General features: G+C 40.1%; 1 protein-coding gene across 4 annotated transcripts in view; it reads left to right on the forward strand.

Annotated features, from left to right (window-relative positions):
* LOC101477663 (voltage-dependent T-type calcium channel subunit alpha-1I) overlaps positions 1 to 21,064 on the forward strand; it is a 111,579-nt gene that overhangs the window by 63,894 nt on the left and 26,621 nt on the right. For all 4 annotated transcript variants that reach the window (XM_076883100.1, XM_076883102.1, XM_076883101.1 and 1 more), the window contains exons 25-30: positions 794 to 903; positions 5,508 to 5,641; positions 6,565 to 6,635; positions 12,880 to 12,958; positions 13,173 to 13,294; positions 14,958 to 15,413. In XM_076883100.1, the coding sequence (XP_076739215.1) occupies positions 794 to 903; positions 5,508 to 5,641; positions 6,565 to 6,635; positions 12,880 to 12,958; positions 13,173 to 13,294; positions 14,958 to 15,413 (972 nt within the window). The remainder of the gene's footprint in view (positions 1 to 793; positions 904 to 5,507; positions 5,642 to 6,564; positions 6,636 to 12,879; positions 12,959 to 13,172; positions 13,295 to 14,957; positions 15,414 to 21,064) is intronic.

Genomic DNA, 21,064 nt, shown 5'->3' on the forward strand with positions numbered 1-21,064 from the left:
ACGTATGCAGGCTTTTTATGCTGAGTATTAATGCCTGTCATATCTTCCTAATTTCTTTTCTGCATCACGCCACAGCTTTCAGCCTCACGCTCTTCTTCCCTTCTCCAAACAGCAGCATCTTAAATTCCACAGACTAGTCAAAGCATCAGAAAACTGTATTCCAGGCTCCATAGCATGTATTGTGAGTATATGGAGTCCGTACAAAGGAGCTGTGATTGCACTGCTGATTTGACAAGGGGCTGCTGTCAGAGTGCTGTTACCGGTACAGTATCTGTGTGGCACATGGAGGTTTAAAAGCCTGTCAGCGCTTTTGTAAGGGAGAGAAAAGTGATTATCCTTGAGATAAGATGCCCATTTGACCTTTAAAATGGAGTGAGCTTTCTCAAACTGACCGAGCATCAGATAAATATCACAGGTCTCGGCTGTGTTTGTCAGCTGTTGGTCCTGACATTTGGGAGCCTCCCACTTGTTAGAAAACACAGCTCTATTTATAAAGGGAGAAAATAGCCTCTTCAGTGACTGGAAGCTGGATTGGATGTAAAAAAATAAATAAAGCATGTTTGCATTTGGAATATTTAAATACTATTTTATATCTTTAGAGGACATAATGCGTGGTGTGTTTCTAGTGCCATGAATGGAGCATGCTCTCCTTTGGCCTCTGGCTTGTTTGATTTTACGATACACACAGTTGGACAAATTCCAATTTGCTGATGCAACTGTTAACTCACTCTACCCCATTATTTATACACACACACACACACACACATGCCCCTTTTTTACTCTCTCTTTGCAGTCTTTGGATCTTGCCCTGAAATACTGCAACTACTTCTTCACCTCCATGTTTGTGCTGGAAGCAGTGCTCAAACTCATTGCCTTCGGCGTCCGTCGCTTCTTCAAAGACAGGTACAGTGCCTGTTTCTACTTTTTGTGATCAAGACGTGATACTGCTTGAAACCATCTTCCTGTCTAAGTGTAATAGTGCTTATTTGTAGCAGCGTGTTTGAATAGCAAAAAGCTTGGCAGCACAGCAGATCTCATGCTTCCACTGTGGATTTGTTAAATCTGCTCTCCAGAGATGGATTAATCTGTTTCTGAATGACAGACAGCTTTTCTTATGGCCCCACAGTGTCTAACCTTAAGCAGCCTTTGGATTAGATGTGGACATTTATATCAGTCAAAAATTACAATGTCATCCTGTGTCACTGTCTGTTCAGCTAAACCACTTATCACATATATGATGATAAAAAGAAAAAAAAGCAACAGAAAAAAAAAACCCTAAGTCGACTATTAGGGCTTTTGGCACATGCTATAATCTCTCAAGTTAACATATAATATAAATAGTGCTACAATAAACAGTTATTTGGTTCAAAGTGTAATGGCTAAATAAATCTGCCGTTTGCTTTGATCATTATAAGTGGAATAGCAGCTTTGACGGCATCTAGGATTATGAATGTGCTGAAATATTTGCGCTGCCGTTAAACGTTCTGTTGTCAAGTCTACTAAATAATAAGCACTACAAATATGACACTTAGCACACATTGTGGGTTCTGTCTATAATGTCTTAAGTAGTATAAAGAGCATAGTACCTCAGTCTGCTTAGCTGGAAGTTAAGAAAGCTTTAAATAATAAAGAGGTTTGTTTTTCCTACTTTGTTTCTTTTAAGCCCTCTGTCATGCCCTTGTTCCATCAAGCTATACTGTGCAAATATAAACCTTAAATTGCTTACAGTTAAAAGGCTTATTTTAAGGTGCATAATAATATAATAATTACAGTACTATGCAACTGTCTTGAGCCAGCCGTCACGTATAGCAAAGAACTGATTTTAGATTGTGTCTTTAGTGGACTTGATAGGCTATAGAAGCCTATCATATAAGCATGTAATCTGCTCCCATTTCTTTAGTTGAATTTACAAAAATTAAAAAAAGACAACACAATTTGACTGGAATGAACTTGTAGTTTTGCACCGCAAAGAGCTATTAACTGAAAAAGGACGTATTTTGTGGGATATTTTGGCGTAGTGTGCAGTGTGTCCTTAAAAACACTATCAGCAGCAGAACAGTGTCTGAAAGTCGTGAAATTCAAGTCAAAGAAATAGGGAAAAAGACCACCAAAGACCTGACACAGGACACAAGAGATGCATCTAGCCCTTCAGCCGATCCATCTACTGTTCACTGAAGCTTCATCAGAAATGCTCTCAGTGGAAGCCTGGCAGTCAAGAAGCCTTCTTTGGGAAGGGAAACGGGGAGAAAAGGCTGAGGTATGGCAGATTGCACAAGATTTGGACTGGAATTCAGTTGTAACAGGTCTGATGGAGTGATGAATCCAAATGTGACACTTTTGGTTTGGTTTTTAGAGGTCAGGACAGGAGAGGTACAACAGTGAGAGCCTAAAGCCATCCCTTAAACACGGTAGGGGCTCTGTCAGGGATTGGAGCTGCATTTGAACGAGTAGTACTGAAGAATCTCATCAAAATTAATGAAATTATGAACACAAAAAGTAGTGTGTGATTTTAAACCACCATGCAATACCATCTAGAAAGCATCTGACTGGCATCAGCTTCATTTTTCAGCATGACATGGTTTCAAACACACTGCAACACACTGGGACACTACCAGTACTGCAGGTAAAATACTGGAGATCAATTTTAAGTACAGTTGCTCACAAATGCTCATATTTAATATGATCTTCTGTTGACAAATGGCAGCCAATCAGTTAAGTGGTCCTTAAAGGGGGAGAAGCTAAAATAACAAGGAAAGAATGAACCGAGGGCAGGAGAAAGACTAAATGTAAGATAAAAAGGGATCATTTTAAACTACACTGAACAAAAATATAAACGCAACACTTTTGTTTTTGCTCCCATTCCCCATGGGATGGACGTAGAGACCTAAAATTCATTCCAGATACACAATATAACCATCCCTCCCAAACAGTGGTCACAAATCAGTCCAAATGTGTGGTAGTGGGCACATCTGCTATATTGAGATAATCCATCCCACCTCACAGGTGTGCCACATCAGGATGCTGATCTGACATCATGAGTAGTGCACAGGTGTACCTCAGACTGCCCACAACAAAAGGCCACCCTGGAATGTGCAGTTTTGTCTCACAGCAAAATGCCACAGATGCCACAAGCAATGAGGGAGCGTGCAATTGGCATGCTGACAGCAGGAATGTCAACCAGATCTGTCGCCCGTGCATTGAATGTTCATTTCTCAACCATAAGCCGTCTCCACAGGCGTTTCAGAGAATATGGCAGCACATCCAACCGGCCTCACAACCGCAGACCTCGTGTAACCACACCAGCCCAGGACCTCCACATCCAGCAGGTTCACCTCCAAGATCGTCTGAGACCAGCCACCCAGACAGCTGCTGGAACAATTGGTTTGCACAACCAAACAATTTCTGCACAAACTGTCAGAAACCGTCTCAGGGACGCTCAACTGCATGCCCGTCGTCCTCATCGGGGTCTTGACCTGACTCCAGCTCGTCGCCGTAACAGACTTGTGTGGGCAAATGCTCACATTCGATGGCGTCTGGCACGTTGGAGAGGTGTGCGCTTCACGGATGAATCATGGTTCACATTGTTCAGGGCAGATGGCAGCTGAGAATGTCCCAGTTCTTGCATGGCCAGCATACTCACCGGACATGTCACCCATTGAGCATGTTCGGGATGTGTTTGACCAGCGAATACGACAGCGTGTACCAGTTCCCACGAATATCCAACGACCTCACACAGCCATTGAAGTGGAGTGGGCCAACATTCCACAGGCCACAATTGACAATCTGATAGACTCCATGCGACGATGTGTTGCACTGCATGAGGCAAATGGTGGTCACACCAGATACTGACCGGTTCTGGGTCCCCAGACCCCCAATAGCGCAAAAAACTGCACATTCCAGGGTGGCCTTTTGTTGTGGGCAGTCTGAGGTACACCTGTGCACTACTCATGATGTCAGATCAGCATCCTGATGTGGCACACCTGTGAGGTGGGATGGATTATCTCAATATAGCAGATGTGCCCACTACCACACATTTGGACTGATTTGTGACCACTGTTTGGGAGGGATGGTTATATTGTGTATCTGGAATGAATTTTAGGTCTCTACGTCCATCCCATGGGGAATGGGAGCAGTAACAAAGGTGTTGCGTTTATATTTTTGTTCAGTGTATGAACCAAGTAAAGCTAATGTGGTATAATCCATAAAAATATGAAGCTGTAAAAGAACAATCTCACCACCAAATGAAATGTGCCTGTCAATTGTGTGGATGTGAAATGAATACACTGAAAATCTCTCCATCTTACTGTACTCACCTTTGTTTGACTTTTATAGGAAAATCAGCTCAGCGCTTCTCTATTTACAGCCTCATCTGTTACTGCACAATGATGACACTCATGTCTTTTGAGAGCTATGCAGTGACTAATTTAGGCAGAACCAGATTTGGGAGCTCATATTATACTGATGGTAGTTTAATGTCATTGACCTATTTCAGTTACCGAAGAGAGACCAGACAGCGGGAAAAGAATAGCAAAAAAAATGGTTTGTAAAAGAGATAAGGTGGAAGACGGAGAGAGAGAGATGCAGAAAAAAGACAGATAATATATAGAAGATGGAAGCTGCAGTGATCAAAGACAAAAAAATGGAGGGGACAAATGAATGATGAAATGAGAAAGAGATGGGCGGATATAGAGAGAATTTATCACGCAATGATCAGCTGGCAATTTGTCTCTTTTTATGTAGTGTCAGCAACAGCCGCGAGCACTCATTGTGCATAGTGTGATTTACGGTATACGCTGGGGTGACTCTCGGGCCAGCTTTAGAATTGGGTCAGTGGAGTAGCAGGTAAAACGCACGGCACATGACAAGGTCTTACAGTTGAAGACACGGGTAGTTAAGTGGAGCGTGCTTCATTAGAGAAATCTGAGCTTAACAGTGTCGATAACAGAAAAGCAAAGCGCAACTTTAATTAAACCTTTTCACAAGTTGTTGCCGTCTTGTTGCCGACTGTGTGCAAACACTTTTTTAGTGCACACACACACACCACCAACAACAACGAGCAGACCCAGAGGAAATATTAGCTGAATTTGACAAAAAGTGTATTGGATTAGAACGACGTACCGCACCTTTAAGTCAGATGTTGCGCTGGCAATGGTTTTCTTCAAATTGTTGGCACCATCTGTTTCCCATCTGTCCTCAAGCCTTAAAATTAAATTGTCTGACAAGATGATGTCTTTAAGGACTCTTGGGTCTGAGGAACTGTAGCATCAATGTCAGCAATGTGTAAATCTCAAAGGAGATTAATGTGTAGATGCCTCCTTAAAGAATAAAGCTCAGAACTTGGTGAACAGCCTATTTGAGTCTGCAGCAGTTTTAACAAGTGTGACTTATTTACTCCCCCAGTGAACCAGAGCGTCTGTGTTTTGTAGTCACTCTCTATATTTCGAGTTTAGTGCAATGCTTTTTTTTTTACTCCACCACATGAGAGTGAACGTGTGAACTTGTACTAGGTGGAACCAATTGGATCTGGCCATAGTGCTCCTGTCACTGATGGGCATCACGCTGGAAGAAATTGAGATCAGTGCTGCTCTGCCTATCAACCCCACCATCATCAGGATCATGAGAGTACTGAGGATAGCAAGAGGTAAATATGCTGTGAATAATCACATACATGTTTTTTTGTTTTTGGTTTTTCTTTTTTTTTTTGGGGGGGGGGGGGGGGGGGTTACAGTTATATTTTGATATAACCATTTCAGCTCACATACTGGTTCAAAATGTTACGATTAAACTCTAAATTTTAAGGAGAAAAAGTCAAAATGTGGAGATTAAAGTTGTTGTTTCAAGGCGAACAAGTGACCCAGCTGTTCTACCCTCTACAAAATTGTCTAGATGAGTTAGTGAAATTGTACTTCAGAAATGATTTCCCTTTTAGCACATGAACACAGTTTGGTGATAATTGTTAAGCATTAGGACAGAGGACGAGATGGTGGAGAAAGCTATAACTGGTCAGAAGAAAAACCCACACAAAGGAAAAAACTGGCAGTGGACCGATGCAAGGACATCGATGGTTACACCCTCGTGCAGTACAGAGGGAACGTGTTGTATTACAAGAAAGCTGATCAAAGTGTTTCACTGACTCACCCTGGATTTAATCTTGAAATTTTCGCTTTATTCTCAAAATGAACAATATTAATGAAAAAATTGATATAAATCTTCTATTTTTTCTTAATGTGGCCCTAATATTCTGTCGTATTAAAAGGATTTCTTACTTAAGTTAACAGAAGTTTATGGATTTTTGGACATTTGATAAACAAAAATGAATTTAAGCTTCATTAAATTAAACCCAACTTTAAAGGAAATACAAGTAGAAATGTTGTTACCACACTCCCAGAGATTTTCCTTTGTTAATATGCAGGAAAAGGCTTGACGTGAATGCTTTTGTTTTACAAGGCAAAATCATGAACTGATGTTTCCACAGATCACTGTTTCCCATTCTATGTGCATGTAGCATGTAATTGAACCTGAGGGACTTCCTTCTAAATTCCCACCTCTCTCTGTCTCTCTCAGTGCTGAAGCTGCTGAAAATGGCAACAGGAATGAGAGCCCTGTTGGATACAGTAGTCCAAGCCCTGCCTCAGGTAAAAAACACTTAGTCTTTCTCTTCCTCTGCTCAGACACACACACGCACGCACACACACTCACTCCACAGTCCCCCAAGAGAAAGTTGGCCAGTCTCAGTCAATAGCCAAGGGGGGTACTAGCCCCTCTTCCCTTTCTTTGTTGGCCTGTAGGCAACTCTAATGGATGACTCATTTACCACACACACTGGGAGCCTGGAACACACATATGCATCTGCGTACATATACACACAGGCAGGTTTTTGCTTGTTTTCACTTTCAGCACCACGGAGAGTTCCCAGATTCCCACTGAGACCGCAGTGTGTTAGAAACAGCTTGTAAACTAGTCTTTAGTTCATTTAGTGGCGAATTGTCCACAGAGTCAAACAGTGCCCAGGCCGTCTCTCACTGTTCCAGGGCACCTAATATTCAGCTGCCTGTCTATTTCTGTTTGTTTTTTCTAGAATAACTGTACTCATTAGAACATGAAGTGTGAAACGGCACATCAAACATGTTGTAGAAAGTATGTATGATGTTTCTGTTTGCATGCCATCTCCCCCAGTGTCTCAACACTTATTGGTTAATGTTCTTGGTGTATGCTGGTGTCATTTTTTGGAGCATTACTTTTTAACTCCATCAAAACTGTCAGAATTTTTCCAGCAAAAAGTGAAACAATAATTTCAGAATTCTGGAAAATTAAATGAGAAGATAGAGGCCACTCTCACATTTCAGTAACTTTATAATATGGTCCACAGTAAGGGCATAATTCCCCTCAAATTAAATGGAATTTTAATATATTTTATTTGAAATTCTAATGTAATTATATTTAACTACAAGTACTTAAAGGTAGGGACACTAGAATAACAAGCACAAAAAGTCAGGTTTTTACAGGACACTAGGAAATAATATTTCTCGTCTAACGTCGTAAATATGCTGTGCTTTTCACGGTACAGGTCGTATTTTGTAGTGGGTAAATTTTGCCTTTTTACATCTTTTTTTTACTTCTTTATTTAATATTCAACAGATGGATGTTCTATTATTCAACTATACCTTTTTTTATCGTATTATAAATTTGGTAACGATTATCTTTTCTTTGTACCTTACAGGAAAGAAAATAAATACCCACAAAATTTGCAGGCCTTTGTCTCCTTTTAGTCATTGTGTTTTAAATAGTGGTTCTCAAACTGTGGGGCAGGCACCACTGGAGGGGCGTGGAGCTACTGCAGGTGTTTTGGGGAGCACCAGGGGAAATGTACGGAGTGAAGCTAAGTTAAATTAACATAATTTATGGATAGGAGGGAAAATAAACCGTTAGTGTGCAGATGCTATTGTTCTAACCTTGAGTCTCTTCAAATTCAACATGAATCCTTTTAATTGTTAATGATAAAATAATGGGGTGTGGGCTATGGATCGTTTTTCAGCTTTGAAAAGTGGGGCATGACAGAAAAAGTTTTCAGAACAAATGGTCCAGACCAACAGGTTTTCCAAAAATAAATGAATGAAATAAAGACGTGTAGTGCCTTATGTAGGATACACACACAAACACACACACATACAGACAGTTTGATCCATTGACCATCAAAACTAAGATGAAGCAAGCACAGAGAAACAGGTGGCGTGTTGAAAGGAGGGCAGGCAGAGGTGAGGGAGAACAGATTCCTTGTCTTTCTTTTCTATTGATCCCGCTCTCATTAACACTGAGCCCTTCACTCTATCCCAAGGGCAACAAGGGAGGTAATTAAAACTAGGGCTAATTAAACAGTTCCAGGAGGTCTGTGTCTGTGTGTGTGTGTGTGTGTGTGTGTGTGTGTGTGTGTGTGTGTGTGTGTGTGTGTGTGTGTGTGTGTGTGTGTGTGTGTGTGTGTGTGTGTGTGTGTGTGCGTGTGTGTGAGGTATTGAAACAGTCAGAGTGACTGCATTATACCTGGTGAGAGATTTAACCTCAGGTGATACTACGCTATATTTCACAGTGAAAATGAAATGGCTAGCTGCCAGCTTTTCATCACATAGGACATTGAAGAGATTATTGACATTTGAACAAAGGCTTAAGAATTCAGCTGAAGAGTCAAACGCTTGATAATGCCATGGGAGGCCACAGAATATGAATTACGCTACCGTGGCACATGGCGACAGATGGCTGCTACAATAATAATTTATGAGATAAAACATCATTTCAGCACTCCACAAGTTACACAGTCGGTTTCTGCCGTTAATAGATCATGACAAGACATGGAGATGTAATGAGGGATCTATAAACTGAAAGGGTGTGTAAGCTTAATAGCTCAGTGACATGTTAAGAAATGTATTTTCATGGCTTGTCTTTACAAATAGGCAGTGAGACAAAGTCATTTACCCTGAAGCGTTCTCTGTTAATCTTTCCTCCTTAACTGATGCAAAACGGCTGCAACCTGTCACTAACAGTTTATGCCACGTTAGCGCTAAAGCCGAGCCAGATGTGTATTTATTTTTTTGTCTGGAAATGGCTGACAAAACTCCAGAAATGCCTGTGAAAACTGTAGAAATCATTTAGAAAGCCACTTTCCCTTAAGAATACAATCAAGTTTTGAAAAGGAGCAGTTAATATGCGTGTTTGCTGCCAAATTAAATCATTAAAATAATAAAAGATAGCTTCATCTTTCTCATCTTTGCAAAATATAGTCTAAAGAAATATCAAAGTAGTCCATGTTATTTTGTAAGTATAGATTAAAGTCAATAATTTTCACCGAACAGATGATTAGCCTTAATACTAGACTAGCAAAACTTTATTGTTAGTTCATCATTATTGATTGGCTGAGGAATCCAGGAAGAGTAACACAGAGATACAAACTGTGTAGACACGTTCCTCTGTTGTGATGCATTTACTTCCATTATTTCCAGTCCAAAGGAGGACTGGGAGGGTTTAACTGTTATATAATTCATATTACATGTGAGGCAAGTCTAAGGGGCTAGGGAAAAATGGCTGTTTCCCTAACTGGGTAGCAAGTGATTGCAAGTGAAATTAAAAGTGAGTAAAATTTGCAAAGAGGGAGCTGCACCAAAAACCTTTGGTGATGCTTTGGTCACTAGCAGGTTGCTGCTGTAGCCAGTAGATTGTATGCAAGACACCACTTGTCTACAAACACTCCTCATTTTACCCTGCAGGCTGTAGTGAAACTTGAAAAGGTGTGATGCAAACTACAAAAGGGCAAAGGTCGCCTTCAAATTAAAAGCTCTGCCTTATCCTGAACCCAACATATTTCAAAATTTTCTCTGCTTCAAGTTTCTGTTGCACTTTTCAAAGTTTCTCTACCGCTAATTTGTGTTTGGAGACAAGTTTCTGTAAGAGAACGAAATACATGAGCTTATGATCGTTGGTCGGACAAGGTGTCTTCACCCCTTCCCCCCTGATTCAGGGCCTCCTTCCAGAGGGCAGCAGAGTAAAGAGTTCATGTGAAAGTTTGGTAGTATATTCATGGTTCTCTGATGCTACAGTTGTCCCTGATGGGTGGTAAGTGACACCTGACAGTCAGCAATAGCCAAAAACAGTGTGAAAAGTGGAGCTGGGGTTTGGAGGCGGCGCAGGAGCTTGCAATGGACAGCAAATGTGACCAGGCTAAAGCAACTTAACTAATTACAGGCCTTATCATAGATTTATCAATTGGCTGTGTAGGATGTTATCAGCTGATCCATCAGCTGTTGTGAGCTGGCTGTGAGAGCAGCTCCTTTGCTGGGATTGAAGCTGAGTTTGACTTTGTGGCATACCTGAACGAACTCCTTCTTCTGCTTTTTTTCCTTTTACTTTTCACTATATTTTAAATCTCTTTTAATCAATGCTGTTGGCTTAGCAGATAAAGTACATCAGGTATTATATGGTATGTCATTATCATTTTTAACACTTTTTGAAATCATTTTCATGAGATATAGTAACAAAGACAAACCCTGAACATATTTAAACCCTGAGCATGAAAGAGCTACTTTTAATGTATTCCACTAGATTTGTTGTTCTTTGCTGGAAAAGTCCTTGTCTGAAATTCATTGACAGCTAAACTAAATGAGAAATGTTTGACTTGGCTTCCATTTACTGAGAGCTCTCCGACTAAACCAGATATTACTATCAAAGTTCTCTTTTTCACAATTATTTTCCTCTTCAGCATGGCATCATTAAAGATCCTGCCTCAAACAGAGCCAAAAAAAAAGCCTGGCAAAGCACCACAATGTAATTTTCTTTATAAAGTTCACTTGCACAACAGCTGATGTGTAATTTCCTGTGAACAAATTCTGCCCTAGCCGCTGTAGTGTTGGTGCAGTGTTCTTCAGCTGAACTGGCAGCAAATCACAAGTATAGTTTCCTTGAAAAGTCTCTGTGCACTGAGTACTGAGGCACACATTGAATATTCCCTCATTCTCAGTGGAACAGTGCTGCTTGCAGAGCATTAAAGGCGGTGAATAGGAGGCTAGCTTTTGCATCTCCTTAATAGGATTAGAAATGTTTTAACCATACAACATCATCACTATTAGGGTGAAGCAACAGAAGGCTGTTTCGTGGCATGGATCCAAGCCAAGTCCCAAAAGCCCAAGCTGAAAAATTCACAGCATTGTGGCTTTAGTCGTGTCAAAGTCTGTTTACAGAACCAAGAAGGGTGAGAGGAGCATGACAGAACAAGTTGGAATATTGGATTAGGTCCGTGCATATCCATCACTCAGTGATTTGTTTAATGATAAAATATAATGAAAAGGAGTTTTCTTCCGAAGCCCTATAGATACTGGAAATCTTGTAAAAATGAAATTGTATTGTATGAGACCTTTTCAAAAGCAGGAACAAAAATCATTAGAATTAACATAATGTGTGACTGTAATAATACACGTACTATATTATCATCAATTTGTGTTTTACTTTGCAATAACATATTTTATGGATGCAGACGAAGCAGGGATCGATTTATTTCTAGTCATAAGAAAAACACTCATGGGACACTTCATTAGTTACACTTCGCAAGGAGTAGAACTGCCTTAATTCTTCATGCATGGCTTCAACGAGGTGCTGGAAGCATTCCTGTAAGAGTTTGGTCTATATTAACATAACAGTATTGTGCAATTGCTACCCATTAGTAATGTGAATCTTCCATTCCACCACATCCCAAAGTGAGGTGATTATTTGAGGTTTGTGGCATGATGTACTATCCTGCTGGAAGCAGCCATCAGAAAATGAGTACATCATAAAGGGATGGACACAGTCAGTAACAATAACCCAGTCGAGTGTAGTGTTTAAAAGATGATCAGTTAATACAAAAAAAAAATTCCTACACCACAACCTCCAGCCTGAACTGTTCATACAAGGCAGGTTGGATCCATGCTTTCAAGGTTCAAGGTTCTTTATTTGTCACATGCATAGTTATACAAGTATAACACACAGTGAAATGTAGCCTGACACGCTCCTCGACATGTGCAAGAATGGGGGGTAGAGGAAGAACATTACACATATATATAGTATATACATTGGGTAAATGTGCAGTAGTAGCAGCAAGCAGGTGAATTCTGTACATTAATATGAATAGACATCTGACTATTTTACAGGATAGACAATATAAACATTTCATTGTGTTTATAACAAATTGTGACCCTACCATTCAAATAATGCAGAAGAAAGTAAGACTGATCAGGCCAGGCCAAGTTTTTACAATCTTCTGTTGTAGCCTCAGTTTTCTGTTCTTAGCTGACAGCAATGGAACCAGTGTGCTCTTCTGTTGCTGTTGCCCATCTACTTCAAAGTTTAACATGCTGTACATTTGCAGATGCTCTTCTGTGTAACTTGCTTATAACGAGTTGTTATTTGAATTACCGTTGCCTGTGTGCCTGATCTCCTCTGACATGGCATCAACAACGCTTTTTTACCCAGTGCACTGCAGCTCGCTGGATATTTTCTGGCTGTGTGTGGAAAATTCCACTAGATCAGCAGTTTTTCAAAATACTCAGCCCAGTCTGTCGGGCCAATCATGCCACATTCAAAATCTGCAATGTTATTGGCTGATTAGATATTTGCAATAACAGTCAGTTAAACAATTGTACTTCATAAAGTGTCTGGTGAGTGCATTTAGTTATGCGCATATATTAGTGTTTAGAATACGCTTTTGTTTTTCACTAAAAGGACTGTAACTTGTGCATTAGACACTGACCCGACCATAATGCCATCTACAAAGTTCTTCATTCCTGCAGATATTAAAATACTCTTTATGAATTTATGACAAACACGCAATAATACCTTTTTCCTTCTGTGTGCCCGTTGTAGGTGGGTAACCTGGGCCTGCTCTTCATGCTGCTGTTTTTCATCTACGCCGCCTTAGGAGTAGAGCTTTTTGGAGAACTAGGTGAGTTCATATAACATCCTAAAGACTGCCTTGAGATAGCAGCTAAATATTTTGTGCTCTCAGAATCAGATAGTGTTTGGTCACACTGCTATCGATTCAGTAACAGACAGTATCTATTCAGGATGGACTTAATTGGAGAGATTTTGCTTGCCATTTTCCTCTCACCCCTCTTTTAACTTCTTCTTCTCTTGATCCTTCTCGCTCTTATTCTCAGTTTGCAATGAAGATTACCCATGTGAGGGTATGAGTCGTCACGCTACCTTTGAAAACTTTGGCATGGCCTTTCTTACATTGTTTCAAGTCTCAACGGGTGACAACTGGAATGGCATTATGAAGGTACAAGGCAATAGTATGAAGATATATTTGAGTCAGTCTTATTTACTAGATTGAGTGCATGTGAAAGGCTTCAGTCTGATGCTACACAGGGTAAACATGCAAGTATATTTTTAACTGTGATTGAGAGAAAACACTATTTAAAAATAGACTCTTTAATAGTAAACTGTCAACCATCCTGGCCTTCTCTCTAATGACAGCAATGACAGCAACTACACATGTTTCTTTTCTTTTCCAAATATTTATTTATAAGTGACTTATGTATGTATGTATGTATATATATGTATATATTGTACTATTCTTAGTTAGCGTATTGTCTGTCTTGTCTTAATGTTGGTTTAAAATGGAGCACTGTAACAAAAAATAATTTCCCCCAGGGATCAATAAAGTATTCTGATTCTGATTCTGATGATTCTGAAAAGGAGATGTGTTAGCTCAGCACAGGAAGCACACATTTCCCTACTGATGGAAAGAGATGACTGCCTCGTGCACATGTAAAAAAAAAAACAACAAAAAACCCCACCAATTTCCTCTGAAATCACATCCACTTCCACCAGGAATAATCACATCTCCTCCACGCTCTGAGGCTGCACGGGAATCAGAGATTATGCTGTTGTGTGTCGGGTGTGGACCATTAGGCACACACTCGATGCAGGCAGTGTGGATGATAGCGGGCCATGAAGCAGGACAGCGGGCCACAGATGGTGCCCCTCAGAGTAAATCTTAGCCATTTTATCCATCAACTTGCTACCTGGGCTGTGAGAGAGGTTAGACCTGCTCTGCTTTAGTGGAAAGGAAAGCAGTAATTAGTCATGCAGTGACGATAGAGAGGAGGAAATAATGAGGGAGAGTGCAGCGGGGAGAAAAAGGAGGCACTAGCCGACTGTAATAAAAGGGAAGATGAGAGGAAAGGAAAGGGGTTAAGAGAACTGACCAGTTATTATGCTTTCTCCTCTCCAGGGGGTGAGGGGCTGTGGGTGTGGGATTACAGCAAAAATGCAAAACAGGGAAGAGAGTGCGTTTGAAAACGGAGGCTCGGATGAGGAGAAAATGGAAATATTTAAGCAAAGAAGATGGAAAAGGATGCAGAAATGATGGGAGCTTTGTGAAGGGGCACAGGGTCTGTAAATGTCAAAGCAAATTAGACAGAAAAGACCAGCTTCAGCTCAGAGGGCTAAAATTGTTATGTTTTTTCACAGCCTGGGTGAGATATGTGTACTTCCTCCAGAAAACACTTGTCACTTTGGTTCTTCTCTGCCTGAACTCCGCTGTGCGCGTGTTAACCAGACTGGAAAACCACTAATAACTTTTCAAAAGACAAAAGTAAAAATATCGTCCCCTTGTTATTTTGCACAGAAGCAAGTGTATGAAGATAATACAAGCAGGCATGACTACAAAGAGCCTTGTTAGCATGAGAAAGATAATTCTAGCAGTAAAATTACTTTTTGTTGTGAATGATTAAGTTGCTTCAGGGCTGAGCTCGCATCAATACATGACGACTTTTAAATTTTGACTCGAGACTTCTTCTCATCATCTCCGCCACTTTCCAAATATTCAAGAAGAAGCTTCTTAACCAAAGAGTGACATTTGTGATATCTTATCTGTTTTGCTCCCTTTCACCCAAAACTACCCTTGACCAACCTCTCCTCATCCTCTGTCTGACCAGGATACATTGCGGGAGTGTCCACCAGACCACGGCACTGATGTGGACTATGCCTGCAATCCAAGCCTTCAGTTTATCTCGCCCATGTACTTTGTCTCCTTCGTGCTCACCGCCCAGTTCGTGCTCATCAACGTGGTGGTGGCCGTGCTGATGAAGCACCTGGACGACTCCAACAAGGAGGCCCAGGAGGAGGCGGAGATGGATGCAGAAATTGAGCTGGAGCTGGCCCAGGGCACCCTCTGTTGCATGGGCGCCCCCGGTTGCGGGGGTGGGGGGGTGGATAAAGGACTAGTCGTTGCTGGATCGAGGCCTGGAGGCACAGCGGGAGGAAGAGACAGAGGAAGTGCCCGAGGAGAGAGAGGAGAAGGAGTGAGAAAGCTGCGACACGCAGTCACTGCTGCGCACCAGGGACCATATAACTCCAGTGACTCCAGCCAGACTATGTACTCACCAGCACAAGTGAGTCTGTCTGCGTGTGTGTGTGTGTGTGTGTGTGTGTGTGTGTGTGTGTGTGTGTGTGTGTGTGTGTGTGTGTGTGTGTGTGTGTGAGAGAGGGAGAGAGAGAACAAAGAAAGTACATGAGGATCTTTTTGCTTGGTGGGAGTGTGAAAGGCATTTTTGTGTGTTTGATTGAATAAGCATGCGTGTGTCTTTGTGCCTGAAAGTAAGGATGAGATATCTATGACTTTTAGTTTTTTTAGCATCAGTGTCGAGCCTCATAAGGAGACTTGCTGATGTTCTCAATCTGCAGTAGTACTCTGATAGTTCTACGTCTCTCATAGCGATAAAGAGAAGATGCCCAAATGTTTGCTCCTTTCTTTCTGCAGTGTCCACTCTGTCTAAAACCTGAGTGTAGGGCTGCTCAATTAATCGAATTTTAATCACGATTACGATCTGGGCTTTCAACGATCATTAAAAATGACTGAGCCGATTATTAGCCCCTCCCTCATGCTTTACTCTCGCGCTGCTCCGTGTGGCAAATCAAGCGCACTGCTCTGCATTTCGAACACGCGTGACAACAATTAAGAGGACCCGAGGGAAGCTCGGAAAGCTAAGCAGAAGTTATTTGGAGAGGAGAGTGACTGCCGTTGGTTGAAAAGAGAGGTAAAAAAAAACAAAACTTAAGTGGTGTGGAAACATTATGGGTTCGCGGAGTCAGACGTGGATCAAGTAGACACAGTGTGTAAACTTTGCTATGGTGTCGTAGCTGCACCACAGAGCAACACTGCAAAGTTCACATTTTTCATTTATTTCTTATATTGCAAACATTTGCACTGTTATCAGTATTTGCACACTATTTTATATTATTTTTTAAAGTCATTATTCAATATATTGTTATTGTTAAACCTTTAAAGCCGGTCAGAGCAGCATGCTCGTTTTGTGTAACTATTTTTAAATCCTGCTAAGCTAGCACAATAAATTTTTTTCCATATGAAACCAGAGGAGTTACTTACATCTTATGCCATCAGCTTGTCCTCGGTCACGGTTTCCTTCCACATATAGCTTTGCAAAAATTGCATAAAAAGCGCTTGCAGGAACAAAAACATAATATTCCAGAAACACGCTTTGCTGATCCGATCAGCTGTTCTTAACACTTCCCACATTGAAAAAGACGTCAACGCGAACTATCGCAAGTGACGTCATTTTTGCGGAAAATGTAGTTTTTTACTTGTAGGCCTTAGAACTCGAATTGCACTGCTGGAAATAGTTTATTTTGATGCACATGCACATTCTTTGCAAATTTGCATCATAGGATTGTTTTTTTGTTTTTCCTGCAGTATATAAAAATTGCTGTATCTCCAAAATAAAACTATGAAGACACTCAAAATAAATTTCCTGTTGTTGTAAACGATTTTTTGCAACTTTATTGTATTTAAAGTTTTGAGGGATAAACCTCTTAAATTTCTCCAAGTAGAAATATATGTAAAAAAAACAAAACAAAAACGATTTTCAATTTTTTTGTAGTTTATTGCACTTTTTTGCAATTAATGTAGTTACTATGGACTTAATGCATACACATTTTTAAAATATGGGCTATAACAGTTGTATTGATGTATAGCAACTTGAAATGCTCCCACAAATGGCACTACAGCATGTAAAAAAATAATATAAGCTCTGGCGGACAAAATAAATATCGTCAAATAATCGTGATCTCAATTTCAGTGAAAATAATCGTGATTATCATTTTTGCCATAATCGAGCAGCCCTACCCGAGTGGTCACCGCTTATTGCAAGAACAATATAAATAGTACTATAAGACACTATTGAATACATACAAACGTCAGGTCTGACGCAGATGAAGTACAACCTTCTTTTTAGATGCTGTGTAAAAGGAAAATAATAAACAAATTTAATAGTTTGTAAATCTTTTAAAACTTGAATTTAATTAAATCTGGTACAAAGAAAATATATCAAATGGTGAAACTGGGTAAAAAAGACTGGCCTGGTGAGTAGTTACACTTTACTAGTACCTGATCAGACTCTCCTTTTTGCCTTCAGAACTGCCTTAATTCTTTGTGACATCAATTCAATAAGGTGTTGGAAAATTTCCTCAGAGATTTTAGTCCATAATGACACAGTTGGTGTCGATTTTCTTTTAGCTTTGCAGCCTGTTGATTATCTGAGTTGCTATCACCATCCCGTCAGCTCAACAACAAAACATTTTGGACCAAAGAAATGCTGAAAAGCACTGCTGGTAAACCTAGTTTCTCACTGTAAAACTGTAGTTAAAACCTCATGCAAAGAAAAAGCATGTAAACATGAATCTGCCTCAGGTATTCCTTTATCCACACCTGACTAGGTGTGGTCAATTAGCAACAGCTGAACACTCTTGCATTTCCACTGCAAAGAGATTAGGGGCTGCAGAGGGGCGTAACACACAGGTAACAAAAAATATGTGGAGGCAGCATTAATGCTAAACTGGCCTTTTACAGTCCAGACCTGAAACTCATTGAAAAATTCTTATTATGAAACAAAGAATATGACAAAGAGGTTGTGAACTGATGAAATTCTTTATGAAGGAAGACATGTACATGCAACTTGTGAGGAAGGGATGATAAAAACCTGCCCACATGTTGCTTAAATTAACTTTAAAATGAGCGTCTTTGAAAAAAAATCTCAGTTTCAACATGTTTTTTGTTTTCTTTGTGCCATTTTCGATTGCACAAAAGTCTTAAATGTTTCTTTTTAGAAACAGAGTTGTTATTGTATGCACGCTTTATATATTCCGCTGTAAGAGCTGCTATCATTTTTTGATGGAGGCTTCCTCAGGGCTGAGTATGTGGGAATTACGCAGGTAAATAAAAATACACAGGTACAGCTCAGACTACGAGCAGACAGTGCACATGAAAGGACTTATTATATATTATTACTGTGATATTTCGGTCTCTCTGGCTGTCTGTCAGTTTGCTTCTCTTTACACGGTGTCAATGGATTAGTTCATGCAGGGAAAATTACATATTTGACGAGCAAGCTGCAAGAATACAAAAGTGATAAACAATGTCAGTAATTTCTGTTTAAAATGGTTCTGATGTCAGAGAGAGAGAGAGAATCATTGCTTGATTTCTTTTTTAGTAAAAATTCTCTGACAGCCCGCATTTCTTGAGTGCACTCAATCAGTCGATCTCTTTGTATAAGTTGTTAGAACTTTTGTTCTTTTTCTTTAAGCGATTTTGAAAGATGGAAGCGAGGGCCTGGAAGGTTAAACATTTACACAAACAGATAAAAGGAGAAGAAGAAAGAGATGCTAAGCAGTGACTTAGCAGGAGTTTTTGCACAAAGCCAATTGTTTGAATAAGATGAGTAATAGAAGTGTTAAACCATTAGGGAGAAATTAAAGGCAAAACAACTAAAGTGATATCATGTCGATTTTGTGTATGAAGGTTTTTCGCCATCTTCTCTGTAGCCAATGCAGTCAGCGAGGAGAGGTGAAAAATGTTAATCACTTATTCACTGAAGCTTTTTTTCATTTAGGCTTTATTAACCTTTCAATGCTCATTTGAGACTATGTGAGCTTGCATACATATGTGCACAGGTTACGCTTTGGAAATCATAATTTCACTGCCTACATCTAATGTGTGTGTGTGTTTGTGAGAGAACGAGTGGAAGGGTCCCTCATTTCTCCTCGCAGTCAGCAGAGACGCACGCTTTCATTATGAAATCATTAATGATAGTCTGAGATTTCCACGCAGAACCACACACATGAAGATGACTCACTGGCTGCCATGAGGAATTTCACCTTTGTAGAGCTAAACTTGGCTGCACGGAGCCATTTTTAGTTCAGCGTTGGCTGACGAAGGAACTTAATGCAGACCAGGGAGAATAAACTGGCAGCATCCTGTCTCTCTCTGTCTTTCTCTCTGCTTCTCTTTCTCACAAGCGATGCAGTGAGGGATCTGGCAGTGCGATGTAATATCTTCAGAGCACGGGTCCTGGGGTTTGAGTGTGTGATTGTTCGTACCAGGATGAGTGTGTGTATGTCTGTGAAAAACATTGTCAAATAAATTGCTGTAATATTACTGCTAGTAATACTGCTACAGTACTAATCAAAAATCTTGAGACATCCCAAGTCGAGTCTTTGTACCTCACCATTTTCAGAGGTATGTTTTTCTTTTTTGTTTCTTTTTTGTATGTACATATGAATCATTCAAACATAAAAAAGACACCTAACTCAAGCAGATGAAGCAGTGTCTACATATAACAGACAAAAAGCTCATTTTAAATTTTTTCTCACGGAATTTTTTCCCATTTCTTTAGTTGCCAAAGTTAACACAGTTTAACAGTCATAAAATATTTTTTTTGCACCAACAAAGTAATCAACAAAGTAAATAGTAAATGGACTATTTCAACATGGTGTGCACTTTGTCCTTAAAAAATCTGAGGAAACCAGACAAGTGAAGAACAAAGAAGAACTGGCTTGAGTAAAAAAAAAAAAAACTTCTACCGCAGCAGATGATCAGTATCTGAAAGTCCTGCCCTTAAGAAATAGGGGGGGGAAATCCAGCAAATACCTGATACAGGACCTAAGACCATCTACTGTTTACTGAAGTCTCATCAGAAATGGCTTTCAAAAAGCTATTCTTAAGGAAGGGAAACAGGGAGAAAAGGCTGAGGTATTGCAATTACATCAGAACAAATGACTTGTGGATTAAGAATCCAAATTAGATTTTTTAACGAGTGGGGTACAACAGTGAGCATCTGCAGCCAGATACATGTTCTGTAAAGTACGGAGGAGGCTCTGTCATGGTTTGTTATGTATCATCCAGCGGTGTTGAAATTTTCAATTATGAACACAGAAACTACCATTGGATTTGATCCATCATGTAATACCACCTGGAAAGCATCTGATTGAGCACATGACAAAGATCCCAAACACACAGAAAAACATAGAGAAAAACACACAATGGAACACTATTGGGCCTGGATTGGCCTTTTCAGATTCCAGATGTGGGATCATCTTGACAGAAACCATCAACATCCAAAGACGAGCTCTGAATGTCTTTCATGAAGCCTGGAGAACTATTCCTGAAGACTACTTAAACAAATGAGTCCACTCTGTGATAAAGAATAGAGGTGAAATATAAACAGATGAAGGATGGCTCAAGATTTTTGCACAGTCTAGTATTTTTAGAATTAGAGCTACAGTGTTCATCTTTTGTATTCATCTACAAAGCTGATATTTACGTTATTTATACAGAGCAGACAGCTCAGTTGAACTTGGATTTTTGGTGCAACTAATGCAATCTATAATGTGCTATATTAAACACTAAGAAAGTGCTTTTTTTAGAGAATAGTGCAACACCAGTAATGCATTGCACAGGGACTAAAGGAGCCACTAGAGGAAGTTGACACATGCACGGTGAGAGAGAGAGAGAGAGAGAGTACGGGCATAAGAGAGGACTGATAATAGCCGAGCCAGTGACAGTCAGATAGAGGCAGTAATTAATTTCAGCTCTCTCCTCTCCCCCTCTCTCAACTTCCATTCCCTGCAGACGAGCCCTATTGTTGTCCACTAATACAGTTATTAATGGAGGCCACCACATAGGCCACCACAGTCAATCAAACATTATTTTTATATTAAGCTCTCAACCTACACAGAATGGACTATCTCA

The sequence above is a fragment of the Maylandia zebra genome, linkage group LG4, assembly GCF_041146795.1.
Source record: "Maylandia zebra isolate NMK-2024a linkage group LG4, Mzebra_GT3a, whole genome shotgun sequence".
Lineage (NCBI taxonomy): Eukaryota > Metazoa > Chordata > Actinopteri > Cichliformes > Cichlidae > Maylandia > Maylandia zebra.